Genomic DNA, 27890 nt, shown 5'->3' with positions numbered 1-27890 from the left:
TGGCTCTGTCCAGGCAGGGCACGGTGCAGGAGCCGACCCGTCAGGGACAATCGGTGAATCCCACGCGCGCGTTTTCGCTTCCTTTCCTCTCTGTCGACGCCAAGAACACTTCCTGGAGCAGGAAACAGTTTCCTTGTTTGTTTTATTAGAAAATAAAGTGTCTGTTGAAAGACCAGTAAAAGGCCAGGACCTGCGTGGGGTTGGCACTCATGGCAGGAGCGCGTCGCGGGCTCAGCCGGGCTGGGCGCGGGGCTCCTCCCCGGGGAGGCCGGGCCTCGGGGAGGCCGGGGCAGGGGACCCCGCGGCCAACAGGAGGGCGCGGACAGCCGGGCAGCACCAGGGCGGGACTCGGCGCTCAGCAGCTCACCAGGTACATGCCTGCGGGGGCGGGGGGGGGCGTGAGGGGAGAGGCGGGGAGGGGCCGCCCCTCGCTGAGACCCCCCTCCTGTCCTCTTAGCAGCACCCCCAAAACCTGTCCCCAGCGCCCCCGTGAGGGCGGGGATGACGGTGCGGGCTCCCTGCCTTGGGTCCTCCCCTCCGAGGGCCCGTCCCCCCCCACCCCTGCACTCCCCCACCCCCCACTCCGCACATGCGCCTTCCTCCCGTCCCCCCACCCCCCTGCTCCGCACATGCGCCTTCCTCCCGTCCTCCCACCCCCCCTGCTCCGCACATGCGCCTTCCTCCCGTCCCCCCACCCCCCCTACTCCGCACATGCGCTTTCCTCCCGTCCCCCCACCCCCCTGCTCCGCACATACGCCTTCCTCCCGTCCCCCAACCCCCCCTACTCCGCACATTCGCCTTCCTCCCGTCCCCCCACCCCCCTGCTCCGCAGATGCGCCTTCCTCCCGTCCCCCCACCCCCCCTGCTCCGTACATGCGCCTTCCTCCCGTCCCCCCACCCCCCTACTCCGCAGATGCGCCTTCTTCCCGTCCCCCCACCCCCCTACTCCGCACATGCGCCTTCCTCCCGTCCCCCCACCCCCCCCTACTCCGCACATGCGCCTTCCTCCCGTCCCCCCACGGGCCCTGCGCTCCCTCTGCCCGCCTGTGCCCCCCAGGCCGCCCCCCGCCCCGCCCCCAGACCCCGCGCCCGGCCGCACCTGTGGCGAACCTCCTCTTCACCAGCGACATGCGGTAGCCGCTGCCCACCAGCTCCAGGTCCACGCCCGACAGCGTGGCCCCCTCGCTGGTGAACTGCGCCGCCACGGGGCTGGGGGTGCTGGGCCCCGACAGCGGCTCCCAGCTGGCGGACAGGCGGCCAGAGCCTGCGGAGGCCTGCGGTCAGCCGCGCCCGCGCCACCCCGGCCCGCTGCGGCCACTTGGGCTCCTCCCCCGCCCAGGCCTGAGACCGTCTGCCCGCCCGCCCGCCCGGCCGGCCTCCTCGCCAGCCCCGGTGCCCTTCCCTTCTGCCCCCCTGGGCTCCTAGCGGTCCGCCCAGGAGGCCCGCCCCAGGGCCTTTGCACGTGCCCGGAGGCCTGCCCAGGAGGCCCGCCCCAGGGCCTTTGCACGTGCCCGGAGGCCTGCCCAGGAGGCCCGCCCCAGGGCCTTTGCACGTGCCCGGAGGCCCGCCCAGGAGGCCTGCCCCAGGGCCTTTGCACATGCCCGCAAGGCCTCAAGCCTCCCTGGCTGCCCGCCCATCCCCCCATCCTCCCAACCCTCCCCCAGCGGAAACAAGCCCCGCCCCACCGGCCCCGCCCCCGCGCGGGCGACAGCGGCTCACCGCCTGCCTCGGACACATCTGGAAGATTCCACAGAAGCCGCTTCTCCTCTAGGTTCCTGGCAGGGAGACAGCCCCGGTCAGGTGCTCCGCGCAGGGGCCGCTGGGAGCCTGCGGTCCCCGCTCAGCTGCCTCCGGGCTGGGAGACCCCAGCAAACCTCATCCTCAACCTCGCCTCAGTTTCCCCGTCTAGGACACGGGGCCGAGGTACGGAATGCGGCGCGGGGCCACGCAGCCTTGCGGGCGCTTTTAGACGGCACGTTCGGTCCCCGGGAGCCCGGCTCCCTCGCGGCCGTTTCCACCTTTCGTGCGAACCGGAGGCGACACGCGCCGCGGCTGAAAGCCCCAGACCGAGCGTGGGCGGACCGGTTCGAGTCTTAGTGGGAAACCGCCCCGTGCCTCAGTTTCCCCTCCGCAAGTGTAGACGGCACGCGTTCCGCGTGCGCCCTCACCAGGTGGCGGCAGGCTGCAGGCGGACGTTGGTCACAGGCTCGGCCACCGACAGCAGCACCTGGACGTTGGTGAGTGGCGTGGGCACGGCCGTGGCGCCGGGCCGGTAGCTGTACTCCACGGCGACCTGCGTGAGCGCCGCCCCGCACTGCCAGCGCGCGCTCAGCTGCAGCGGCACGGCCTGCGGGCCCGGCCGGGAGAACTGGGAGCGCGGGGCGGGAGAGGACACGGCGGTGTCAAGCCCGCCGCCACCGCGCGCCGCCCGGCCACCCGGGCCCTGCATGCGCGCGCGCCGGGACGCGGGTCTGGGTTGCGCCGCGCGGCCGGCGCAGGGCAGGAGCGCGCGTCCTTCCCACGCGGACTGGCAGACCAAGTTCAAGTTCAAGGTCCTGGAGACCAGGGGCCTTCCAGTATGCGTGATGGCACCGCGCGCACTAGCGGACGCAGGGCCCGCCACGCACGGACCGGCCACCCCGCCACCGCCCAGCCCGCCCGGCGGCGCCCCATTCCTGCCGCCTGCTGGGCCCTGTCCCCCGCCCGGTCGCCCATCCCGTCCCCCTCGGCTCCGACTCCTGTCCCCTGGGCCCTGTCCCCTGGGCCCGCCCCGGCGCGCGGCCCACCTGGTACCGCAGCAGCACCACGTTGTAGTAGGAGGCCGTGGGGTTCTGCTCCGCCTGGCGCTGCAGGGCCTCGGTCAGGGCTGCCATGTTGAGCCAGAAGTCTTTGGTCTCGGGGTCGCTCTGGGAGGGGTCGCTGCAGAGACCCGAGGAACTGTAACCCCGCCCCAGTTGTCCCACCTACCCCCGGGGGGCTTCCCGGTTCCTGGCACAGCCTGGGCGCATCAGAGCCCGCCTGGGTGCCGGTGTGGGTGGCAGTGAAGGAGGGAAGGGGAGCGAGTCTCAGAGAGGGCAAGCAACTAGCCCCAGGCCACACAGCACACCCCAAGAGGGAGAACAGGGATGCAGAGCCGCGAGCCCCGGGCCCGCACCCCCGCCCGCTGCCCACACGCCGCACCTGAAGAGCAGATCCGCGCTGGGCTGGAACTGCTCGATGGGGCCCGCGTGGACCAGCCGGAAGCTGAGGACGGGCGGGGGCGGGGTGCCGCCGAACACGCGCACGATGCCCGCAGGGAACGTCATGGTCAGTTCTCCGGTGACCCGGGCCAGGCAACTAGGGAGTCGGGGCCGGGTGTTGGGGGGCGTCGACTCCGCCCAGCTCCTCCCCCTCCCCTCCCAGTTCCACTGCAGCCTGCGCCACCCCCCAAAAACCCCTTCAGATACAGCCAGGGCCTGATGGTGCCCGGCATCCTCTCCCCCAGCCTCCTCCTCTTCTGCCCCTGCCTGGACAGGAAGACGACACCCTGGGATGAAGGAGGCAGCAACGTCCCCTTCCCTAGTTCCCTTTTCTCCTAGGCCGCCAGGAAGCTCAGAGCAAAATGTTCAGTCTTTTAACCATCCTCAGCTTGAGTTTCAGATCTAACACCCTCCTCCTCTTTGTGGTTTGACTTTAAGGTCCTTTCTGCTGGATGACACCCCCTCCCTCCCCAGTGTGTCCTTCGCCCCTCAGCTCGCCCCTAACCTGCCCCCTTTAGGCAGAGCCTGGCTCTCTCCAGCTTGATGGCCGCGGCCACGTCGGAGGAGTCTCCGACAAGGCCCAGCCCTGCTCAGACGACCCCGTGGCTCCCACCGCCCTCAAGACGGGGGCCTGAAGGCTCAGCTCGGCGTTCAAGGCCCCTGCACCGCGTAACGGGCCTCGGAGCCCGCCTGAAGGCCGTCCCCGCCAGAGCCCCCGCGCAGCCCTGCCCGCCTGCCGCGGAGTACCTGAGGCTGTGGCCGCGGAAGTAGGCGTGGACGTACTCGGTGAAGGCCGTGGCCACGGGCAGGGCATCCTGGGAGCCCAGGACCACAGGGCTTGGGCCTCGGGACACTCCTGGGGGTGCTGGGGGAGCGGGACGGACGCGCGGGGTGAGCACAGGCCCCGGCTCCAGACGCCCCCCCACAGCCGGGCCGCCCTCTTATCACTCGGCCCCGCCCGGACCAGAACTGAGGGGGCGGGATTGGGGGGTGGGGGCGAGGCTGGGGGGGCAGGGCCGGGGCCGCCCTCTTATTACTCAGCCCCCCCCCAGAACCGAGACCCACGGGGGTGGGGTGGGGGCCTTATTACTCAGCCCCCGCCCGGAGGAGAACCGAGGCCCACGGGGGCGGGGCCAGGGGCGGGGCCGCCCCACCTACCTTGTCCCGTCTGGCAGGAGAAGCTGGGCCGCTCCGGGACAGCGCTGGTGGCCGAAGAGCCCAGCGGGGAGGGGCTCAGGGAGCGAGACTGGAAGGGGGGGGCGGGCTGGGCTGAGCACCCGGGAGAGGCGTGACACCCCCCCTAGGCGACCCCCAGCCCGGCCCCGCCCCCGCCCCGCCCCGCCCCCAGCCCTACCAGGTTGCCGTTGCTCCGGGTGAGGGGGCAGGACACCTTCCTGGCGCGGGGTCTCCGGGGCGGGGCTGCCAGGCCCTCCCGGGCTGTGGGGTCGCCGGGGGCAGGCGTCGGGTCTGGGGGGGGGCGAGTGCAAGAAAAGGCGCCGCTGAGATGCTGCTCTGGGCCTCCCGGGCGGGCTTCCCCGGGGGAGGGGGGCGGAGCTCAGCCAGACTGGGAGGCCGGGGTGTGTCAGGGAGACCCCTGAAGGCCCGGAGTCCTGGGGCTGCAGACGCAGAAGGTGCCAGGCAGGACTGAGGACGCCATCTGCAGCCCTGAGCCTCCCAGACACCAGAATGGTGGCCCACCGAGGGGTGAGCTCCCCGTCACTGGGGGTATGCAACGAGGGCTGAAGGCTTAGGAGGCAGGCGCGCTATAGGGGAAGTCAGCAGAGAATTTGTAGCCAGCAGTCCGCTATTCCATGACCTTCCCCCCCTCTGAGAGCTGAGAGCCACCACCCGCCGTGGCCTAGGCCTGAGTCTCACCCTCCTAGCTGTAACGCCCAGGCCCTGCCCCATCCGCTCACCGCCTCCCCTCCCACCCGCACCGCTGTGGGGCTGTGCTCCCCCCGGGTTTCCCAGCCCTCACGCTGAAGTTTGGGGCTGGGTCGTTCTCTGGGGTTGGGGCGCCCCCTTCTGGTGGCGACAACCCAAAATGTCTCCAGCCGTGGCCAGTGTCCCCCGGCGCGGAACACCCGGTGGTCAGGAACCCTGTACCCGCCCGCGGGCTCCCTGGCCGGGCTGCAGCCAGGCTCTGGCGTGGAGGGGTCAGGCGCCCCTGTCAGCGCTGCTGGGGACGTCGTGTGGTCACAGCCCACAGTCCCCCTGACTTGGGGGACCCCCCTTTTCTCCCGCTCCCCCCACCCGCTGTCCTCCTCCCACTCCGCCCTGCCCAGCTCCACCCACCCCTCCGCCCTCTCCGGGAGGCCGCCCCTCTGCTTTGGAGACCGGGCCTTGCAGTGGCTGCCCGTGGGGTGTTCCGGCCCAGCCCCCCACAAACTCGGGGTCCACCGTCCACCTGACGTCCACAGGCCCAGCCTCCGCACGGCCCCGCCCCAGGTGGCCTTCACGCGCGCCTGCCCCAGGGCCTTTGCGCTGGCTGTGGGCGCTACCGGGCGCGCCTTTCCCCGTCCTCCTCCGTCTGAGCCTGGGTGTCTCCTCCCCAGGGAGGCCCCCGCCAGGTGCCGCCACCTCCTGCCTCAATATCCTGCCCCCCGCCCCCGGGGACCGCTGGACTCACCTCCCCCTGCCAGGGCCTCCAGCCCCCAGGGTCCCGGAGAGGGCGCGCAGGGCTGCGGCGAGTCCGGCGGCGGCAGGACCCGCACCCCCCTGGACTCGGGGGGCGGCGCCCGGCAGCCGGGCGGGCTCTGCGGGGTGCCCGGGCGGGGGACCCAGGAGTCCGGGGAGGGGCCCGTCGCCGCGTGGGACGGCGAGTCCAGGCCGGAGTCCTCCACGTTTTCGGGCGACGAGGAGGAGAAAGGGGAGGGGCTGGAGGTGAAGCCCAGGCTGCTGGAGCCTTGTGGAGGGAAGGGGCGGTCAGCTCGGGGCGCGGGGGCGCGGGGGCGCGGGGTCCCCACCGTCCCTGCAGGCCGCGCCCGCGTGGAGGAGCTGCTGGGCCACATTCAAAGGCCTCATTGCGCCAGGCCACGCCCTCTGGTTGCTTGTGTCCGATGCCCCGCCCACTCTGAGAATGTCCCACCCACTGGGGCCCCGCCCACTCCGGGGAGACCCCCCCTCTGGCCCCGCCCACCCACTGAGGTCTCCGCCCCACTGTCTCCTGTCTTCCCTGCCCTCCGCAGACCGGAGCCGCCTAACCTTGCAGAGGCCACGCCCACCCTCCCATAGGCCACGCCCACGCCCCACCCCCTATCCCGCTCACCTGTAAAATCTTCGTGGTCAAAGGCCGACTCCAGGGGCGGCCCGAAGAGGTTCTTGGCCGCCTGCTCCTCCGGCTGCAGCTTCTCCACACAGCTAGGCACGGGGAGGCCAAGAGGGGAGGGTCCCGCCTCAGGGCCTTTGCACGTGCTCTCGCCGGCCTTGAACTCGGTCCCCCCAGCTCTCCTCGGGGCCACCTCCGGCTCCTCTCCGGGGCTGGGCACCAAGTCACCCCCTCAGGGAGGTGCCCCGCCAGCACCCCGACTGGAGTCGCCCCTCCTGTCTCCGTCTCGCTGCCTGCCTCAGTTTCTCCACGGCACTTACAAGTGTCCAGTCGGCTCTTGCTGGCTGCCCTTAAGGCGTCCCTCTCTCAGAGCCCAGGTCCCCGCCCCCCGCCAGCACGAGTACACAGCAGGAGCCCAATACATGTTTAGCAAGTGAGCAAGCGACCCCCACACAAGCAGCACGGCCTCAAGTTCCAGAGAGAACCCCGGGCAGGGACCAGGCCGGGGAGGCGGCGGGCGGGGGAGGGGCGGGGCACAGCCCCACCTGCCCGCCCCCGTGGGACCCACCTGCTGACTCTCGGGGCAGACCGAGGCCTCTGCGGTTTCCCGGCCGCGTCCCCTGCGAGAGACGGACCTCTGTGAGCCTGCCTGTCCCCCTGCGGGCCGGGGGACGGAGGCTCGGGGCGGAGGCTCCGAGCTGTCCCGCCTGCCCAAGGTGGCCAGCCAATGAGGCAGAGAGGGATGCTAACCTGAGCCAACCTGTCCCCAGGTGTTGGCTCTTTTCCGGCCCCCAGCTCCCCCTCTCGGCTCTCATTCCTAACGACCCCACCTTACAGAAGAAGAGACCGAGGGTCAGAGTGATTAAATAGCGCGCCCTTCCCCGAGGCTACTCACGTGCAGAGTGTCGCTTCATGGTGCCCTGCATACAGAAGGGACCGCGTCAGGTGTGGGCAGGAGCATCCCGCCTGCAGCAGCGCCCCTCCCACGCCGCAGCCCTGGGCCCCTCCCACGCCTCGTCCCTGGGCCCCTCCCACGCCTCGTCCCTGGGCCCCTCCCACGCCGCGCCCCTGGCCCCTCCCACGCCTCGCCCCTGGGCCCCTCCCACGCCTCGCCCCTGGGCCCCTCCCACGCCTCGCCCCTGGGCCCCTCCCACGCCTCGCCCCTGGGCCCCTCCCACGCCTCGCCCCTGGCCCCTCCCACACCTTGCCCCTGGCCCCTCCCACACCTCACCCCTGGCCCCTCCCACACCTCGCCCCTGGGCCCCTCCCACGCCGCACCCCTGGGCCCTCCCACACCTCGCCCCTGGCCCCTCCCACACCTCGCCCCTGGGCCCCTCCCACGCCGCACCCCTGGGCCCTCCCACACCTCGCCCCTGGCCCCTCCCACACCTCGCCCCTGGCCCCTCCCACGCCTCGCCCCTGGGCCCCTCCCACGCCGCGCCCCTGGGCCCCTCCCACGCCGCACCCCTGGGCCCTCCCACACCTCGCCCCTGGCCCCTCCCACACCTCGCCCCTGGCCCCTCCCACACCTCGCCCCTGGCCCCTCCCACGCCTCGCCCCTGGCTCCTCCCACACCTCGCCCCTGGCCCCTCCCACGCCTCACCCCTGGGCCGGGCGGAAGGATGAGGCTGCCGGCTGTGGCCCTGAGCTGTGCAGCGGCCGCCTCGGGGCTGCAGGCGGGGGCCCGGGCCGCGGCGGGCTTGATGTGCACGTGGAACTTGCGCGGCTCCTCGTCGTCGAAGTCCGAGTCGCTGGACGAGAAGCGGGAGGGCTCGGCCGTGCGTAGCCGCTGCCGTCAAGGCTCCAAGCGGGACCCGGCGTGGGCCTCCCTCCAGTCCGCCCTCAGACCCCAGCGCGCACCTGCCCGCTCAGGCCCTTGGGGTGGGGGCGTCCCACCTCCACCCGCACCACCCCGCACCCGCACGAGCACACCTTCCCCTAACCGGGGAACTCCTATGCGGCCGCTAAACCCCAGCCCTGGTGCCCCTCGTCCAGGAAACCCTGCTGGCTTTGCCTTCTGGGGTGACCTGAACCCGGCTCTGTCTTGCCTAACCCCGACCCCACGGGGCGGGTGTCTGCATCTAGGTCTGCTCCGCCCACGACAGAGGCCCCCTTCCAGGGCGGGCGCAGAGACGGTTGCTAACGGTGCCAGGGGACAGTTTCGTCCTCGCTGCGCCAGCAGCCGTCCCCGGCGCACCAGAAGGATATTGTTCTGCGTCACCTCAGGCCGGACCGTGAAGCCGTCTTCATCCACCTCCCGGCTCGTCTGGGCAGGGGCCGAGCGGGGCGTCAGCCCGGTCACCCAACGTCCCCTCGCCCCGGCCGCCCCTCGCCCCCAGGCCCAACCCGATGGCCACTTCCCGCCCCCCGGGGTGTGGGCGGGTTCCCGGGACGTGGACATCGGGGCTCGGTGAGGACACCGGGCCTCCCCGCGGGGCCCACGGGAGTGCGCAGCCCCGGCGGGATTTGAACCCGGAGCCCCAGCTGCGCTCCCCCCAGCCCTGGGCTCCCCGGCTCAGCGCTCGGGCGTCCAGCCGGGCTCTGGCCCTGGGGGCCGGGGTGGGACCACGCCCTGCCGCCCGCAGCCCCGCGAGCACGCGCGCCACTCACCTCGGAACCGGGCTCCGGGCTGTCTCTGGGGACGAGGAAGAGACGTTGGTGGCAGCCAGCGCGCCCGCCCGCCCCCGCCGCCACCCGGGACTGGAACGGGGGCCGCCCCCACGCCGCGACGCCGTCTCCAGCCCCTCTGAGCCAGCGCTGGAGGCGGCGGGACCCCGGCCAGGGTCACAGTGAGCCGGCGCGGGACGCAGGGTGCCGGTCTGCGGGGGTGGGGGAGGGGGGCAGGGGGAGGGGACGGGGTGCGGGCGGGGACCCCCTTCCTCACGCGGCCGCGCGTGGCTCGGGCTCCCGCTCGCGCCGGCTGAGTCCTGGCAGGCGGAAGGCCTTGGCTCCGCGCAGACGCTTCATTGCTGGGGACAGACGGGGCGCTGAGCCCGGGCAGGCGCCCCCGTGCCCGCCTGCCCGGCCTCCCGCCGCGGTCCGGCCTGGGCGTCCGTCCGTCCGTGCGTCCGGGCCAGACGTACTTGCCTTCCTGCAGGGCGGCCGCGCTGTACGCCTCGAAGTCCAGCGGCCCTGGGGCGGGACGGGACGGAGGGGGCTTCACCGCGGGCGGGGCGGCGGCGGGGACCGCGCCCTCCCGGACGGGGCCTAATCCCGCGGCCCTGCGCCCAGGGTCAGCCCGCTTCCAGGCACGAGCCCCGCAGACGGCCCTGAGTGGGCCGGGTGGGCCGAGCCGCCCGGCGGGTTCTAGTCCCAGCTGGGCGGGACACCCAGGCTGCTTCTAGGCACTTCCAGGATTTCTGGCTGGAACTTGGGTTGGACCCGGGGGGGCACGGAGCGTGAGTGAGCGCAGTGGGGCCCGGGCTTGGGGCGCCAGGGTGGGGAGCGGGACTCTCTCCCAAGGGCGGTAGTAGGGAGCCATGGAGGGTGTGTGAGCAGGAGCAGGGCATGACGGACCTGGGGCCCGTAAAGGGCACCACCGGGCACCCACAGCAGGGAGGCGTGGCTTGAGCCAGGGCTGAGCCAGACAGACAGGAGGAGGGAGAAAGGACGGGCCTTACTGGCCGGCTAGACCTGGGGGACACAGACTGTAGCAGCATTTAGTGAGCGCCTACTGTGTGCCAGACACTGCACCAGAGGCCCTTCGCCTGGATCAGATCACTGAATGATACAACACCAGGCGGGGCTTGTTATCCTCCCCACTTGACAGGGGAGGAAACTGAGGCTCAGAGAAGCCAAGACACAGGTCCAAGGTCACACAGCGAGGATGGAGGAAAGACTCGAACCGGGCTCTGACTGCAGAACGTTTGCACTCGACTCCTCCCGGCCCCCGCAACTGAGCATTTTCAGGTTGTTCTTTTTTTTTTTTTTTTGAGACAGAGTCTCACTCTGTTGCCCAGGCTAGAGTGAGTGCCGTGGCATCAGCCTCGCTCACAGCAACCTCAGACTCCTGGGCTCAAGCGATCCTCCTGCCTCAGCCTCCCGAGTAGCTGGGACTACAGGCATGCGCCACCACGCCCGGCTAATTTTTTCTATATATTTTTAGTTGGCCAATTGGTTTCTTTCTATTTATAGTAGAGACGGGTCTCGCTCTTGCTCAGGCTGGTTTCGAACTCCTGATCTTGAGCGATCCTCCCGCCTCGGCCTCCCAGAGAGCTGGGATGACAGGCGTGAGCCACCGCTTGGGTCGTTCTTTTTGCCTGACAATACGCGCTGGCTGCCTTGGGCCCCTGGGGAGAAGTCTGAGTGGCTGGGCCTGGCATTCGAGGCCCCGCCGGGACCGGGCTCTAAGAGATTTACACATAAGTCTCGGGAATTGGACTTGTCATGAGCCCATTTTTGTGATGGAGAAACCGAGGCCTCGAAAGGTCCGTTTTCCTGCCTCTCGAGTCCTGCTCTTTCCCCCCGCCCCCCGGGCCGTGACCCCGCAGCCCGGCCCCGCGGCTGCCCCACTCACCCGGCCTCTCCCGGCCCGTGCCCTTGCTCTCTGCAAACTTCCTGAGCAGCGCCTCCACGCTCACGTTCTCGATGTTCTGCTTAAACTCCTCGTGCACCTGGGCCGGGAGGGCGGCGGGGTGAGGGGGGGCCCTCCTGCGGGCCCCGCCCGGCCCTGCACGCCCGGCCCGGCTCACCTGCCCGATCTGCACGTGCGTGTCCTCCACGGAGTGGGCGTAGGAGCCCAGCAGCGCCTTCATGTGCCTCAGGTGGGCCTCCTCCATGGCCTGGAAGCGCTGGGCAGGAGGGCAGGGGCAGGTGGGGAGGTGCAGCCACGGCCAACATGCCCCGCCCCCTCGCCTCGGTGACTGACTTGGGGAAGAGCCAATGAGAGGCTTCCCCGGGACTTTTGCTGGAACTGGGAAAGCAAGCGTTCAATCCTGGGCCGATGAGTCGGACTTTAGCGGGGGCTGCTGGTGGCGGCCGCTTTGCTGTGCGCGCTACACACACACACGCACACACACGCACACGGGCATGTCCACCTGGGAGTGAAACCCCCAGGGAGGAAAACAGATGTGAGAAGCAGAGGCACAACTTGCTGCCAACAGCACTGGAGCACCGGGATCTAGCCACGCCTGAAACCTCACCCGCCCCAGAAGGCCTCGGTTCCCTGAGCCTATACATCTCCTTGTTAAGGGAACAAAGGTGTCTATCGCTTGCAACTCGGAAAAAAAAAAAAAAAATTCTGCTTCCTAATCCTGGGATTCCAATCTGTGTTTTGTGCCTTTAGGTGGACAGAGGCCCACGGAAGTGCGGCATCCTGCGAAGGGTGGCGGAGCTGGTGACAGATGGAGGCTGTCCCGCAGAACCGGGTCTGCCAGCCGCCCGGAAACGTCAGGACACTTTCGGCTTTTTAAACTCTGCCCCGTCTCATTCAAAAACCCAACCATCAATAGTAGAAATAATCATCACAGCTCGTGGAGCGGTCTCTACCCATTGGGTCTGCAAATTTCACATAAAATGACCCATTTTATCTTTTTTTTAGAGTGAGTGCTGTGGCGTCAGCCTAGCTCACAGCAACCTCCAACTCCTGGGCTCAAGCGATCCTCCTGCCTCAGCCTCCCGAGTAGCTGGGACTACAGGCATGCGCCACCGTGCCCGGCTCATTTTTTCTACATATGTTTTCAGTTGGCCAATTAATTTCTTTCTATTTGTAGTAGAGACGGGGTCTCGCTCTTGCTCAGGGACCCCTTTCATCTTCACAACAACTCTAAGAGGCAGGTACTCTTCTCCACTTTACAGATGGGGAAACTGAGGCACGGGATTAAATTTTTTTTTTTTTTTTTGCTTTGGAAACCCTAATGCCGCCAATGACCACAGCAGACTTTAAACCTATGACTCTAAGCAGCCCAGGGCCTCTGAGGCTCTGGACCTCTGAGCCCCGCGGCGTCTGGAAGGCGCGCGCTCGGTTCTCACCAGGGCCGAGTCCAGCATCTTCTGCTCGAAGTCGGCCCGGGCCGAGTTGTACTTTTCCACGGAGCGGCGCAGGCTGTCCGCCGCCTTCTTGGTCTTGGTCTCTGCCTGGGAGGCACGAGGGGTGGGTGGCGGGGTTAGAGTGGGGACACTCTGGGGGGGGTGTGGCTTTTCTCCTGGTCCCCTCACCTGGCAGGTGGACGCCTCTGGGGACCCGGGCTGTGACCACACATGGGGTCACTGGCCGTCTCTCCGGGGCGCGCCCCGACGGGGCCGTCCCCAGGGGCGGCGGCTGTGAGCCCACCTTGTCCATTTCCTTCTGACTCCCGCTTTCCCTGCGGAGCCGCTCCTGGTCCATGCAGCGGTTCAGGTAGTTCTCGCGGGACTTGGGCAGCAGCTGGCTGACCCCCGCCAGCACCTGCACGGCGTCCAAGGTGCCCGTCACTTCCTCCTTGCACTGCAGGGGCCGGGAGGGGCGGGCGTGAGCGGGCTGGGAAATGCCTGGCGTCCAGAACACTCCACATTGACTCCCAGTCTTTTTCTGAGTATTTTACTAATTTCAAGACGTTTAACATTTTTTAAATAGGTACTTTTTTTTTTTTTTTTGAGACACAGTCTTGCTCTGTTGCTTGGGCTGGAGTGCAGTGGCGTCAGCCTCACTCACAGCAGCCTCAAACTCCTGGGCTCAAGCGATCCTCCTGCCTCAGCCTCCCGAGTAGCTGGGACTACAGGCATGCGCCACCACACCCGGCTCATTTTTTTCTTTTTTAGTTTTTGTAGAGACGGGAGTCTCACTATGTTGCCCAGGCTGGTCTCAAACTCCTGGGCTCAAGTGATCCTCCTGCCTCAGCCTCCCAGAGTGCTGGGATTACAGGGCTGAGCCTCTGTGCCTGGCCCAAATCTCCCTTTAAAAAAAATAGTGGTAAAATACACGTAACATAAACTTTAATATCTTAACGATTTTTAAGGGTATATTCAGTGGTGTTGGGTACTACAAACCCTCCTTTCTAGAGAGAGTTAAAAGTACACAGATTCTAGAACCCTGTCCCTGCCCGCCTTCTACGATTCCATAGCAATAAGCGTCAGATATTGTGGGTTCCCAAGGGCCTAAGCCTTGGATCTTCCAAGATTTTCGCTTTGGAAGAGTCCAGAAATGTTACATATCCAGATCTGCAGCTTTCTTTCTTTTTCTTTTTTTGAGACAGGGTCTCACTGTGTTGCCCAGGCTAGAGTGAGTGCCAGGGTGTCAGCCTCGCTCACAGCAACCTCCAACTCCTGGGCCCAAGCGATCCTCCCGCCTCAGCCTCCCGAGTAGTTGAGACTACAGGCATGCGCCACCATGCCCGGCTAATTTTTTCTGTATATTTTTAGCTGTCCAAGTAATCTATTTCTATTTTTAATAGAGACGGGGTCTCGCTCTTGCTCAGGCTGGTCTCGAACCCCTGACCTCTAGCGATCCGCCGGCCTTGGCCTCCCACAGAGCTAGGATGACAGGCGTGAGCCACCGCGCCCGGTCAGATCTGCAGCTTTCAAAGCTTTCAAAATAGAAAGAAATTGATCTACCACCTAAAAAATATATAGAAAAAATGAGCCGGGCATGGTGGCGCATGCCTGTAGTCCCAGCTACTCGGGAGGCTGAGGCAGGAGGATGGCTTGAGGCCAGGAGTCTGAGGTTGCTGTGAGCGAGGCTGACGCCACGGCACTCACTCTAGCCTGGGCAACAGAGCGAGACTCTGTCTCAAAAATAAATAAATAAATAAACCCCTTCCTAGCTGTGCAAACGCACACGGCTGGACCGGGCGGGGCGAGGCCCGCCGATTGGGGCCTCCATTCCCGAGCGTGGAGGTCGGGCCGCGCGCGGGTCTGCGCGGTTCTGGGTTCCGCGCTGCGGGGTTCGCGGGCTCTCGGAGGCGCGCGCGGCGAGGGTTGCGGGTTCCGAGTGCGCAGGCGCCATGGCACCGTGCGACCCCCGCCCTTGCGCCCGCCCTTGCGCCCGCGGGGACACGCACCTTCTTGTGCGCCTTCAGCTGCTCGTCCCCGTAGCGGAGCACGTCTTTGATGAGGTCCTGCAGCTTCCGCGTCAGCTCCAGGTGGCAGAGCGCCAGCTTGTCCGAGGACACGCGGAAGACCTCCCAGAGCGGGGCGAAGGTCCTGCGGGCACGCGGCGTCACGCGCGGCGCCCGGCGGGCAGCGGGCCCACCCCCCGCGGGGCCCTCGGGGGCGCCTGCTGCGCGCGGGGCCCTTAATCCATTCCATCCGCACCGCAAGCCTCGAGAGGCCGGCCTGGGACAGGTGGGGAAACCGAGGCACGGGACTTCCCATAGCTCGCCCAAGGCCCCTCGGCAAATGACCCTCAGAGCTGGAGTTTAAACTCTTGCCCTCCCGACAGGAACCGTGCCCGGCAGCAGCCGCCGGGAGTTTTGCCAAACCCAAGGGGACACGGGGTGTCCTCATCTAAACGTCACCTGCGTGTCGGGCCCTGTGGCCGCTCCCATCTCCCCACACCCCAGTCACGCCAGCCTGCCCGATCTTTCTTTTCTTTTCTTTTTTTTGAGACAGAGTCTCGCTCTGTCGCCCAGGCTAGAGTGAGTGCGGTGGCATCAGCCTCGCTCACAGCAGCCTCCAACTCCTGGGCTCAAGCGATCCTCCTGCCTCAGCCTCCCGAGTAGCTGGGACTACAGGCATGCGCCACCATGCCCGGCTCATTTTTTTCTCTATATATATTTTTTGCCAATTAATTTCTTTCTATTTATAGTAGAGCCGGGGGTCTCGCTCTTGCTCAGGCTGGTTTTGAACTCCTGACCTCGAGCGATCCTCCTGCCTCGGCCTCTCGGAGTGCTGGGATGACAGGCGTGAGCCTCCGCGCCCGGCCTCCCCACTCTGTCTTGAACACGGCAAGGGCGTGGCTGCCTCGGGGCCTTTGCACGGTCGAGCCGCCCGCCCGGGTCTCTGTCCCTCAGACGCCCCGCGGCGGCCAGCGACTCCTCCTCGTTAGGGGCCCAGCTCACAGCCCGGCCCGCGCCCCCCGGAAGTGCCGGCTCTCCCGGTCCCCGGTCCACTCCCTCCCTGGCACTGTCCTCCCGGCAGAGAGCTCCCCGTGGGTTTCGCGCGCCACACCCGGCGGACCGGGCCGCGGAAGCCGCTCAGTGGCGGCGGAAGGAATGAATGAAGGAGCTGGGCGAGGGAATGAATGATACGCATGCCCCTGTCCCATCGGCCCCATGCAGTGGGCCGGGTGACACCTGCTCCACCCGACCGGGGCGTGCAGAGGGGCGCGGCCGACTCACCCCACGGGCGCGCCGTTGCTGGCCAGCTTGGAGAGCTTCGCCATGGCCTTGGAGTACGTCTCCTCCACCGCCGCCCTGGGGGCAGGGCGGACACAGCACGCTTAGGGACGCTTGTAGGAGGGGCGCCACCGCCCTGAGCCTCAGTTTCCCCACCGCAGGCATCTGAGAAGTCGCTCTCCGATGGGGGCGGAGGTGACGCGAAACCCCGGGGTGGGCGGGGGACGTTTTGGGAATTCACAGCAGGTTTCTCCTTCCGCGAAACGCTCTGCCAGCGACAGCAGTGACCGCAGCGGCCGCGGGGGACTTTTTTTTTCTGAGACAGAGTCTCACTTTGTTGCCCGGGCTAGAGTGAGTGCCCTGGCGTCAGCCTCACTCACAGCAGCCTCCAACTCCCGGGCTCAAGCGATCCTCCTGCCTCAGCCTCCCGAGTAGCTGGGACTACAGGCATGCGCCACCATGCCCGGCTAATTTTTTCTATATATTTTTAGTTGGCCAATTAATTTCTTTGTATTTATAGTAGAGACTCGGTCTCGCTCTTGCTCAGGCTGGTCTCGAACTCCTGACCTCGAGCGAGCCTCCCTCCTCAGCCTCCCAGAGTGCTAGGATGACAGGCGTGAGCCACGGCGCCCGGCTGGTGGCACGTGTTTGGGCAGGGACTTGGGAGGCAGGCTCCGTGCAACAGGCTCCGTGCAGTCCAGCTCATTTAGTCGCGGGAAAAAGGCGCCTCTGTGCTCTTCCCCTCTCGGGGGACGCTGCTGAGCCCCACACGCACCCTGGTCCTAACAGAGCCTCGGTTTTGTTCTGGGCACGCATGGGAGTGCGGAGGTCGCCACACGGCTCACGCTCCTCGTGTTTTCTAGAACGCGGCGTCTGCCCACCGGCGGGCTGGGACGTGGGTGCTCCCGTCCTGCTGTTTGCGCCAATCATCTGGAGGGGCCAGGTGGGGTTTCCCATCCCCCCAGGTAGGTGACGCTATCTCGTCCACAGAAGGAAGGCGTCGGAAAACAAGGGATTGTCAGTTAGAAGCAGATGTGGGACTGGGCAAGGGGGCTCTCGCCTGTCATCCTAGCACTCTGGGAGGCCAAGGCGGGAGGCTCCCTTGAGGTCAGGAGTTCGAGACCAGCCTGAGCAAGAACCAGACCCCATCTCCACTATAAATACAAAGAAATTAATTGGCCACCTAAAAATAGATAGAAATAGTTAGCCGGGCGTGGTGGCGCGTGCCTGTAGTCCCGGCTACTCGGGAGGCTGAGGCAGGAGGATCGCTTGAGCCCAGGAGTCTGAGGTTGCTGTGAGCGAGGCTGACGCCACGGCACTCTAGCCCAGGTAACAGAGTGAGACTGTGTCTCAAAAAGAAAAAAGAAAAAAAAAAAAAAGACAGGGACATGGGGCTAGAAGGGGACATGGGGCCTGGTGTCCGGGGTCTTCAAGCCCCTTTGGTTCCCAGACCCCCCAGGGATGTAGACCCGGACTGAACAGGCTGTGGTGTGGCCACGAAGGGGGCGTGGCCTCTGGCGGGTGGGGCTCGGGGGGCCTCACCTCTCCCGGATGAAGTCCGCCAGCTCCTTGGTGGAGATGGGTCCCTGCTTCACGCTGTGGTACAGGACCTCAAAGCCATGGTTCTTCTCGCCCTGCAGGGGATGGGGGTTGAGATTCAGAGAGAGGCTGTAGGGGACGTCAAACCTGCCTAGCAACAGGGGCGTGGCCAAAAGAGCCAACTAGCAGGAGTCCATCCCCTTGGCTGTAGGGATAGGTTCAGGCCTAAGCCAATCAGCAGGTTGCATTTCCCCCGGCCACAAGGATTGGTTCAAGGGCCTTGAGTTGGTCCAATCAGAGAGAAATCTGGGATTTTTTTTTTTTTTTTGTCCCATAGTTGAGGGAGGTCAACCTCATGTGTTCATAGTCTCTTTGTCTCTGTCATTGTGTCTCCCTCTCTGTTTTCCTATGTCTCTCTGCCTCTGTTTCTTTTTCTTTTTCTTTGTTTTTGAGACAGAGTCTCGCTTTGTTGCCCAGGCTAGAGTGAGTGCCGTGGCGTTAGCCTCGCTCACAGCAACCTCAGACTCCTGGGCTCAAGCGAACCTCCTGCCTCAGCCTTCCAAGTAGCTGGGACTACAGGCATGCACCACCATGCTTGGCTGATTTTTTCTGTATTTATAAGTTGGCCAATTAATTTCTTTCTATTTTTATAGTAGAGACGAGGTCTCGCTCTTGCTCAGGCTGGTCTCGAACTCCTGACCTCGAGCAATCCTCCCGCCTCGGCCACCCAGAGTTGCTGGGATGACAGGCATGAGCCGCCACGCCCGGCCAACAATTATATTTTACTGCCAGCCAGATCTTGTCACCTGCGAAGGGCGTCACCTGTGAACTAAGCCGTCCGCCAAGAGGGGCGATCAGCTGGGGTCTGAGGGAACTGGAGACATTTCAGCACCAAACGAGGCCGTGCCATGGAGACCGAAAGAGGAGGTTTGCGGCGGGATGGGATACTATTTAGGTCCCGACACAAATCGCTAAAGCCACCCCCTTGGCAGCACTGGGCAGGCTCTCTCCATAAATGGCGGTTCCTCCTTCTCCTCCCACCTGCGGGTTCCCCCCCACCCCCCGTCCCCCAGCTACCTGGAGGCTTCGAAGGCTAAAGCCAGAAGCCACCACTCGATAACCCCTCTTGCTGCAGAAACCGAAGCCAAGACTGGGGCAGACCCAGGTCAGCCTCAAGCCCAGATCTCCCGATGGTCACCCCCTCATTCTAGAACCATCAATGGCTCCCTACTGCCCACCGGCAACTGAAGTCCAGGTCCTTGGCCTGGGATTTTTTTTTTTTTGTAGCCTCATCTCCTATGCTTTTTCCTAACCTTGCCGGCAAGCCAAAAAGGAGCAAAGACGTGCGGCGCCTTCCCACCCGGACCCAGGGCATTCCTGCCGCCAGCCCGCCAGCCTCTCTCTCCTCACGCACGTCCAGACCCTTCCACCTTCCCAGACTCCCTTCCCTGCAGCTCCCCGGCACCGTCCTTTCTCTCCTCGCACCCTCGGAGCTGCACTGTCGGGTTTCAAGGGTCAAGTCCCTCCTTACGCGCTTTGGGTTGGTGACTTCACCCTCGGGCCTCCATTTCCCTCCTTGTCTGGCGAGTGGGGACAAAGGACAGCAGCCGACCCCCAAGGGGCTGGGGGAGAGGGGGCTGCCCCTCTCCCCGCTGGCCCCGGGGAGACTGGGAGGAGGCTGCGCCAGGCACCGCCGCCCGGGCCGGCCGGCATCTGCGCCCGACTCGGAGCCAAGCCCTGGCCCGTTTCCCAGACCCGGCATCCCGGTCCGTGGCGTGTGCCCCCCTGTGGACTGGGCTGGTGGCCGAGCATCCAGGAGGGGCCGCCTGGGGCCCGTGTCTCCCGCCAGAACCCCCAGGTCCAGGTTGTGCCCCGTGCCGGCCTGAGCAGAGTCTTCCCGACAGAGCTTGGTCGCGGCCCTCTCCTGCTGCTCTCACGATCCCCATGGCTCCCTAGTGCCCTGGACACCTCTGGCCCCTGCCTGGCCCAACAAAATCTGGGGCGCTGTCGCTGCCGTCCGGCTTGACCTGCCCCGGCGGGAGCCTCCCACCCGCCATCCGGGCCCCAGCCTCTCCCAGCTACACGGCTCCCGCACGAGCGACTGCTGAGAAGACACCTCACGGCGGCCAGACGCGGTGGCTCACGCCTGTCATCCCAGCGCTCTGGGAGGCCGAGGCTGGAGGATCGCTCGAGGTCAGGAGTTCAAAACCAGCCTGAGCAACAGCGAGACCCCGTCTCTACTATAAATAGAAAGAAATTAATCGGCCAACTAAAAATATATAGAAAAAATTAGCCGGGCGTGGTGGCGCATGCCTGTAGTCCCAGCTACTCGGGAGGCTGAGGCAGGAGGATCGCTTGAGCCCAGGAGTGTGAGGTTGCTGTGAGCTAGGCTGACGCCACGGCACTCACTCTAGCCTGGGCAACAGAGCGAGACTCTGTCGCAAAAAAAAAAAGCAAAAAACAAAACAAAAAGAAACAAACGTCAGGGGAGCCCCCGTCCAGGAGTGGGGCAGGAACTTCCCTCCGCATTCCCAAACGGGGAGACTGACCCTCGGATGGATGGGTGGGGGGTTCCCAAAGCCACCTGCCGGGGGGCTCCGGGCAGACAGCCCCGTTCGAACCCTGAACCCGGAGCCTCAGCCACCGAGCTCGGGCCGTCTCTGGGTGGGGCGGGGGCGCGGCGGCGGCTTCTATTTTCTCCCCGCTGCTCTGAATCCTCTGCGGGGAGGGGCGCGCAGGCCTCACGCAATTGGAAGAGAACGCAAGACACGCGTGGGCGCTGCTGTGGGGGCCCCAAAACGCGGGCGGCTGCTGATCCCGAAATGGCCCAGCCCGCTCCCTGCACGGAGGCGCCCGCAGGGGCCCAGAGAGGCCCGGCCCCCGCCTGGGGCTGCACAGCGCCCCGGCACAGGACAGTGTGGGCAGCCCGGCCCTGGCACAGAGGGCAGAGGTCAGACCTCCGCAGGGGGGGCAAGGGGGCGCGGCCCCTTTAAGAAAGCAAGTGCCAGGAAGAGGAGCCCCAGCTGGAAACGGAGGGAGGGAGGGAGGGAGTGGGGCTGGTTGCCAGGGGCAACCGGTTGCCTAGCAACGGGCTTCCTCCGGCAAGCTCAGGGCCTGCCACCGGGGAAGGGGCTTCTGCAGCCCCTGTCCCTCCCCGACTCCCGGGCCCTCTCCCCGCCCCGGTGGCCTCTCCCCGTCCGTCCGGCCGTCCGTCTGTCCGGCCCTGCAAGAGGAGGGTCCCTGTTCCCTGATGCCCCGGCTGTCCTCGTACAGCGGCAAACACGGCTCCCTGTCCGGGTGCGGCCCCGTGGGATGCTCAGCCCTGACCCTGCGGGCCGGGCCGCCCAGACTTGGGGACCGCCTCCCCCTTGGGGGCCTGGGCTGGGGTGGCCTCTCGGGGGGTGGGGGGGTCCCAGAGTGACACTTGGGGCCTGAGGTCGTGGTGGCAGGCAGGGAGGGAGGGGGAAATCAGTGAGCGAGGACAAGCCTGTCCCCCTCAGCCCCACCCGGGTGGGCCGGGGCAGCAGAGGGTCACGGGGGCGCGTGGGGTCGCGCCCAGAAAACCCCCAACTCCCCGGGCCAGCGGGGCCGGGTGCGGGGAAATGCCCTGGCTGCAGTCGCCCTGGATCGGGGAAGTCCGGTCCCCTGGGCCGGGTTTGAGCCAGCGAGCGCTCGCTCTGCACTTCCGCACTGGGCACGTAAGGCCGGGAAAGAGAGTCCTCGTCTGGGCCTCAGTTTCCCTGCGGTGCAAGCTGCCACGTGACCGAGGCCACGGGGCCTGGGAGGTCTGGGGGTGTGGGTTCAAGCCCAGCCCGGTTCTCCCCCACTTTAACTTCTATGCCCTGCAGACCCGCCACCCGCCCAAGACTCTGCCCACGACATGCCCAGCCCCCCGTCTCCATAAAAGTCCCTACGGCCCCGCTAGGAGCCCCCACCAAAACAAGAGTAGGTCTTACCCAAAAATGCTCCCCAAAATACGACATCCCGATGGCCTCTGTGGGGACCCCCACAGGTCCCTGTCCGGCGCCTGCCTGCCTGCAGAGAGAGGCGAGTTTGAGCCACAGGGTGGTGGCCAGTGTGGGCCTGAGGAGGGGAATGCCCCCGCGGTGGAGGCAGGAGGGGAAGGCTGGAGGAGGAGCAGAAAGCCCCAGCGCTGTGAGCCTGCCAGGGCCCCGAGATAATTCACCCTTGGCCCTGACACCAGGTGGTTCCCAGTCTAGGGGGACAGAACGGGACACAGATGCCCCCAGTCCCATAGGGCCAAGGCTAGACTAGGCAGAGGGACAAGGGCCAGGGCAGTCCAGATGGGAAGAAAGGGCATAGAAAGTGGGGTTTTTAAGCGTGTATAAGAGTTCATGGGAAGGGGTGAGAGTAGCGTTAGATGAGCCCCAGCCTGGGCAGAGAAGCTCTGAGCCATTTTGCAGATGGGGAGACCAAGGCCCACCCTCCCCCGCCCCCGAGGAGGGGGAGCCACTTGCCAAAAGTCGCAGAGCCAGGAAGTGACAGGAGATTTGCACCTTGCACCAGCTGAGCCCAGATCTGGGCTCTCAGATCACTCCAGGCGGTTCCTGCAGGGAAAGGGTTTGGTGAGAAGGGGGGTCCCCCGGGGTCCCCTGAACCCCTCTGCGCCAGTCCCCACCTCGTGGACACGCCCAGGACGGAGCACCCCCCGTCACGGTGGTGGCCCGCGGGCGCTCCCACACCCCGTGAGCCCCCACCCTGCCCCGGGAAGCCAGCGTGTTCACCTGGTGTCTGAGTCACTGTCCAGCTCTGTGCCTCAGTCTCCCCATCTGCAAGGCAAGAGGGAATGCTTAGCAGGGGTCTTGCTGGGGGACGCCGGGCCTCTCCGCACAGGGCTGTGGGCCGGGCCTCCCAGCGGGGAGGGACACGCAGCGTCCTTGGCGTGTTCTCCCGGCCGGGCTTGTCACCGGAGCCCGCAGGCCTCATCCATAATTCACGGCCCCTCGAGCAGCTCGGTGGCAGCTGGGAGCCTCGGGGGCACCGTGGCAGCGGGGACAGGGGTCGGTGGCCGCAGGTCGGGGAAGCTCCCTGGGCCAACTGGGAAAGGGCCGAGCAGGATGCTGGGCCAGGCTGCCCCTCTCTGAGCCTCAGTTTACCTAATCTCGGAAGTTGGTTTAATTGGACCCATTGTCATCCGCGGCCTCCAGTCCGGGGACTTCCGGAGTCACCCGGCTCTTTCCATGCGCCCACGCTGGCCAGGACAATGCCAGGGTCCCTGAGGTGATTCAGCCCCGGCCCCGGCCCCAGAGGAGTCCGCAGTCTAGGGAGGACAGGGCCGGACACAGACGCCCCCGGTTCCTCATGTTCTGGGGGCTGAGCCACGTGGAAGGACAAGGGCTGGACTATAAAGCAGGGGTCATGGGAGTTGGGGCATGAATTGGAGTTCACCAGGTAAAAAAAAATGATTTGTTTTGACAAACGTCGCCACCACCATCCTGTGCCGTGCAATGGTGGGGACCCCGACAACTGCAGGCCCCAGAGCAGCCCCCCGAGGACGCCCAGCCTGTGGGGTGGGGGTGGGGGGAACCCGGCTGGCGTCATCTAGAGGGATGAGGCCCAGATTCCCACATCGTGTCTCAGCTCTGGCTGCGAGCCGTCCCCGAGCTTCCAAATCCCTCTGAGCTGCCCTGCCTCACAGGGGAGCCACCAGGCCTACGCGGCAACTCGGTTTTGCTTCATTTTTTTTTTTCTTTTTTTTTTTTTTGAGACAGAGTCTCACTTTGTTGTCCAGGCTAGAGTGAGTGCCGTGGCGTCAGCCTCGCTCACAGCAACCTCAAACTCCTGGGCTTGAGTGATCCTTCTGCCTCAGCCTCCCGAGTAGCTGGGACTACAGGCATGCGCCACCATGCCCGGCTAATTTTTTTTATATATATATATCAGTTGGCCAATTAATTTCTTTCTATTTATAGTAGAGACAGGGTCTCGCTCTTGCTCAGGCTGGTTTTGAACTCCTGACCTTGAGCAATCCGCCCGCCTCGGCCTCCCAAGAGCTAGGATTACAGGCGTGAGCCACAGCGCCCGGCCTGCTTCATTTTTTTTTGAGACAGAGTCTCACTCTGTTGACCCGGCTGGAGTGCCGTGGTGTCAGCCTCGCTCACAGCAACCTCCAACTCCTGGGCTCCAGCGATCCTCCTGCCTCAGCCTCCCGAGTAGCTGGGACTACAGGCGTGTGCCACCATGCCCGGCTAATTTTTTCTACACATTTTTAGTTGGCCAATTAATTTCTTTCTATTTATAGTAGAGACGGGGTCTCGCTCTTGCTCAGGCTGGTCTCGAACCCCTGACCTGAAGCGATCCTCCTGCCTCGGCCTCCCAGAGTGCTGGGATGACAGGCATGAGCCGCCGTGCCCGGCCCCAATTTTAAACCAAGTGAAATCAGCACGATCACACACCGACTCCTCCGTTTACCAGTTTCTTTCTTTCTTTCTTTCTTTTTAAGGGCGCTGACGGGAAAGGACACCCCGCCGGCCGCTGCCTTTCCGAGCCCCACCGCCACGCGGGATGCCCAGACCGGCAAGGCCCCGCCGCCCGGCATCGCCCGAGCCGTCCCGTCCCAACGGCTCACGCGAGGCCACCGAGGCACCGAGAAGCTCGGCGCTGGCCCCCCAGGGGCAGCGATGGGAGAACTCCCGCCCGCTCGGAACCCACCCTGGCCTCGGCCCCCGCGCCCCCTGCCTGCTCCAGCACCCCCGGCAGAGACAGGGTGCCCGGCCGCCAAGGGAGCCCCCAGCGCGCAGGCCCTGGCCCGGCCCAGGAAGTGGCACCTGCTACTTCCCCCCACGGCCACGCCTGGGGCCGGCCGGCAGGTCCCCTCTGTCCCGGGGGGCGGGGGGCGCACGGTGCCTGCCGGCCGGGCTCCACTCACCCACGGGGCGGCGGGGACCGGGCCCTCCGAGGGGCAGGCGCCACTTCCGTCGTTGGCGCCTGTGTGCACGGTGGGGACAGGAAGCCGCCCCGCCCCACCCGACACCCAACCGCCGCCTCCCCGCCCCCGCCCGCCCGCCAGCACCCCTGGGACCTCCCTGGAGCCACACAGGCCCCGGCAGGGTGACCTGCTGCGCCTGAACCCGGGCCCCCCGCCGGGGACCGTTACTACCGAAAGATTAATAATCGTGACGACAGCCGTGAGACAGCAGCACCCACCCCCCAGCACCGACCCTGGCCTCGGCTGTCGAGAGCCGTCCCAAGGTGGGCCGATGACAGGCACGTCACAGACGGAGAAACTGAGGCTCAGAGAGGGTGAGGGTGACCCGCTTAGAATGGGGAAGGCGCTTTTTAAATTTTTGAGACAGAGTCTCACTCCGTTGACCGGGCTAGAGTGAGTGCCGTGGCCTCAGCCTCGCTCATGGCAACCTCAGACTCCTGGGCTCAAGCGATCCTCCTGCCTCAGCATCCCGAGTAGCTGGGACTACAGGCACGCGCCACCACGCCCGGCTCATTTTTTCTCTGTATTTTTAGTTGGCCGATTCCTTTCTTTCTATTTTTAGTAGCAACGGGGTCTCGCTCTTGCTCAGGCTGGTTTCGAACTCCTGACCTCGAGCGATCCTCCCGCCTCGGCCTCCCAGAGTGCTGGGATGACAGGAGTGAGCCACCGCGCCCGGCCAGGGAAGGCACTTGTACCTTTTCCCTCCGTTAAAGACATCTAAATCGTATTTTACATCTGCAGTGGCACAGAGACAGACACATCAGCATTACAGATGGAAATGCTTCCTTCCACCCGAAAATTCACGGTTTTTTTTTTGTTTTGTTTTGTTTTGAGACAGAGTCTGGCTCTGTTGCCCAGGCTAGAGTGAGTGCCGTGGCGTCAGCCTCCCTCACAGCAACCTCAGACTCCTGGGCTCAAGTGATCCTCCTGCCTCAGCCTCCCGAGTAGCTGGGACTACAGGCATGCGTCACCACGCCCGGCTAATTTTTTCTATATATATTAGTTGGCCAATTAATTTCTTTCTATTTTTAGTAGAGACGGGGTCTCGCTCTTGCTCAGGCTGGTCTCGAACTCCTGACCTCGAGCGATCCTCCCGCCTCGGCCACCCTGAGAGCCGGGATTACAGGCGTGAGCCTCCTCGCTGGGCCAAAGTTCATGATTTCCTTCCCTGCGGCTGGCAAAGGATTGACAACATCACCGCTGCGGGCCCCTAAAGGCACGGTGAGCCCGGGGACTGGGCGCTCGCTGGGCCTGAGGGAGCAGTGGCACCCAGGCGGCCCGGCCTGGGCAGCGCCAGGGCAAAGCCCAGAGACACACGGAGATGTCCCAAGGCCACACAGCAGGCCGCCCGCTGACCCAGGGCCCCGCCGGCCTCCGGGCACCAGGTCTGCAAGCCTGGCCGGCTCGCGCAGCCTGGGAGCGGCCGGGACGGGACAGGAACCGAGTCAGCAGAGGCGGAGGCTCGAGCTCCCAACCCTGGGAACCGGGCAGGCCGGCGTCCGGAGCCCTGACCTCTTCCGGCTGCCCCCCGCCTGTCTGGCCCCACGGCCCCCAGGATCGGACCCGGCCTTTTCTCGGGCGCGGACTGCAGCTGGCGCACAGTAGGGCCAGTCTGGGGGCTCCTCTTCCTTCCCAGCCACCCGCCGGCCGGCCCGCTTGGGCGCCCCGCTGTTTGGGTGGCCGGCCGTCTGGCGTCTCCTTCCCTGGCTGTGGTCACTTCCACCGTCTGGCTGGATTCCCGCCTTGAGGCGGCGTGCACCCCGCCGGGGAAACTGAGGCACACGTCCTCCGGTCACTCAGCAAGTCGGCCACCGAGTGGGCATCTGGGCTCACGCTCAGGAATTCCTCAGCCCTCGCCACCGGCCACCTCCCTGTCCGTCACTCCGGCTGCAAACGCCCACCGTGCATGTACCTGGCTTTGCCGGATGCTGGAGTCTCCCGGCCGGCCCTGACCCCGTTTAGCCAGCGAGCGAGCATGCCGCAATTAATGCTGTAATGACCGTGTTTGCACGCCCGGCCCTCCCTCCCCCGGGCTTCTCTGATCCTCCCAGAGGGACTCAGCCCATTTCACAGAAGGACAAACCGAGGCACGGAAGGGAAAAACCACACACACACACACACAGAGGCAGCGGCCGATCCAAGCTCCCGGGGGTGCTGAGCTCCCGGCCCAGTGCTCGCTCCCAGGCTCACTGCCGGGATGGAGCACCAGGAGACAGGGCCTGGGCTGGCCTGGCGCCTGCCACCTCCTCCTGCCCAGGGCCTCTCCCAGAGCAGGCTCGCCCCTGGCGTGGGTGACGGACGGTATGTGGGTCAGGGCGTGCCCCAGGCGGCACCGCCAGTGAGGCCGGGGCGGCTCGAGCTCCTGCTGCAAGGACGGTGGCTCGGGCACATGTTTCACTGGCTGGCAGGCCAGCCCCCCTCCCCGCCCCCAGCCCCCGTGCCAGCCAGCGAGCATCAACCCATTTTGCAGTGCGGTGCACTGAGGCTCGGGGGCCAGCCAGGCTCGTGGGGCGGCGGGGCGGGGGTCTCCAAAGCCAGCGTCCTCTCCACCCCAAGCCACCCACACCTTAAGCCACAGAGTAGAACCACGATGTGACAGAAGGTAGGACGCAGGGGCTCAGAACCTGCACCGTGTCCCAAGCTCCCAACCTCGACTGTCAAAAGAGGAAACCAAGGCTCGGGCAGGTGTTGTCACCTGCCCAAGGTCACCAGAGAAGCAAGGTCCATTCGAGGCTGCCTCTTGGTCCCCCACGCGCGGCTGGGGCAGGTGACTGGGGGAGGGGCCGCCCACCCCCGCCCCTCCTCCGCACCCCGCCCCAGCGAGCCTCCGGCAAGACCCTGATTTACCTCGGTTTATTTTAAGCCCCAGGGACAGATGCTTGCTGGGCCCCCGCCCCCCGCTGAGAGAGAGGGTCCCCCACGTCCAAGCTCCAGGCCCTTCCGGGCCTTGCCTGGCCAGGCAGGGCACCCCACGCCGACCTCCTCCCCAGAACACCAACCTTGGGGTCCCCAGGGAGAACGCCGGTGAAACGCCCCCAGCCCGTCCTTGAGGCGGGGGCTAGCATGGGGCAGCCTAGGGCAGGGGCCAGGGGACCCCGAGTTCCTCCAGCAGTCAGGCCTGGATAGGGGTTCTCACCCCGGAGCCAAAGGAGAGTGGGTCCCCCGCCTCTGTCCCTGGGGGTCCGCAGGCCGCAGCCGGGAGGAGGAAACCCGGGGGGGGGGGGGTCTCCGCGTCCGCACGGGGTCCCCGGCTCTACCCGCGGGGAGCGGCGCCCGGCTCCCTGCAGCCCCAGAACCCGAATCCCGATCCGGGCTTAGAATAAAGGGACGTGGGGAGGGGTCTCACGTTGCAGCCGCCCCCCTCGCGCCCCGGTGGCAGGCCAGGAGGCGGAGGATTTGGGGAGGGGAGGGGTCCCCATCTCTCCCTGCTGAGCCTCAGCTGCCCCCCCCGGGGGTGGGGGGAACCGGGGCGCCCACCGCGCGGCCCCCGCCCCTGCCCGCCCCCGCCGCGCCCGCCGGGGCTGCGGGGCTGCGGGGCAAGCGCGCACGGGAGGCCGCGCGGGCGGGGGCCCGGGCTGGGGGCGGCACTCACCTCCTGCGCGCGGCCGGCCCCGCCACCTGCGGCTCGCTCGCCCGCTGACACCCGC

The 27890-nt window shown here is 66.2% G+C and overlaps 1 protein-coding gene across 1 annotated transcript; it reads right to left on the bottom strand.

Annotated features, from left to right (window-relative positions):
• Positions 1-265: 265 nt before the first annotated feature.
• On the bottom strand, positions 266-27890 carry FCHO1 (FCH and mu domain containing endocytic adaptor 1). Its single transcript, XM_076001522.1, has 29 exons — positions 27836-27890; positions 22043-22087; positions 21772-21865; positions 21254-21324; positions 17301-17392; positions 15762-15836; positions 14484-14625; positions 12779-12931; positions 12478-12582; positions 11199-11297; positions 11024-11120; positions 9595-9639; positions 9392-9476; positions 9118-9142; positions 8716-8773; positions 8111-8289; positions 7403-7427; positions 7076-7127; positions 6508-6599; positions 5869-6144; positions 4594-4706; positions 4398-4485; positions 3987-4104; positions 3181-3336; positions 2787-2919; positions 2169-2368; positions 1720-1775; positions 1100-1264; positions 266-378 (listed from the first exon to the last, which is right to left on the bottom strand). The coding sequence occupies exons 4-29, from the start codon at positions 21278-21280 to the stop codon at positions 356-358; spliced, it is 2679 nt and encodes an 892-aa protein (XP_075857637.1). The 5' UTR covers positions 21281-21324; positions 21772-21865; positions 22043-22087; positions 27836-27890; the 3' UTR covers positions 266-355.

Source organism: Microcebus murinus, chromosome 4 (assembly GCF_040939455.1).
Source record: "Microcebus murinus isolate Inina chromosome 4, M.murinus_Inina_mat1.0, whole genome shotgun sequence".
Lineage (NCBI taxonomy): Eukaryota > Metazoa > Chordata > Mammalia > Primates > Cheirogaleidae > Microcebus > Microcebus murinus.
The sequence above is the reverse complement of the archived record's forward strand: the minus strand, read 5'-3'. Positions and strand labels throughout refer to the sequence as shown.

Excerpts from the sequence above, each read along its gene's own strand:
- FCHO1 (XM_076001522.1), bottom strand. The coding sequence starts at position 21,280 with ATGTCGTATTTTGGGGAGCATTTTTGG. Across the intron at positions 14,626-15,761 it reads AGCAACGGCGCGCCCGTGGG|GACCTTCGCCCCGCTCTGGG; the intron begins GTGAGTCGGCCG and ends GCGTGCCCGCAG. Across the intron at positions 12,583-12,778 it reads GTCAGAAGGAAATGGACAAG|GCAGAGACCAAGACCAAGAA; the intron begins GTGGGCTCACAG and ends CGTGCCTCCCAG.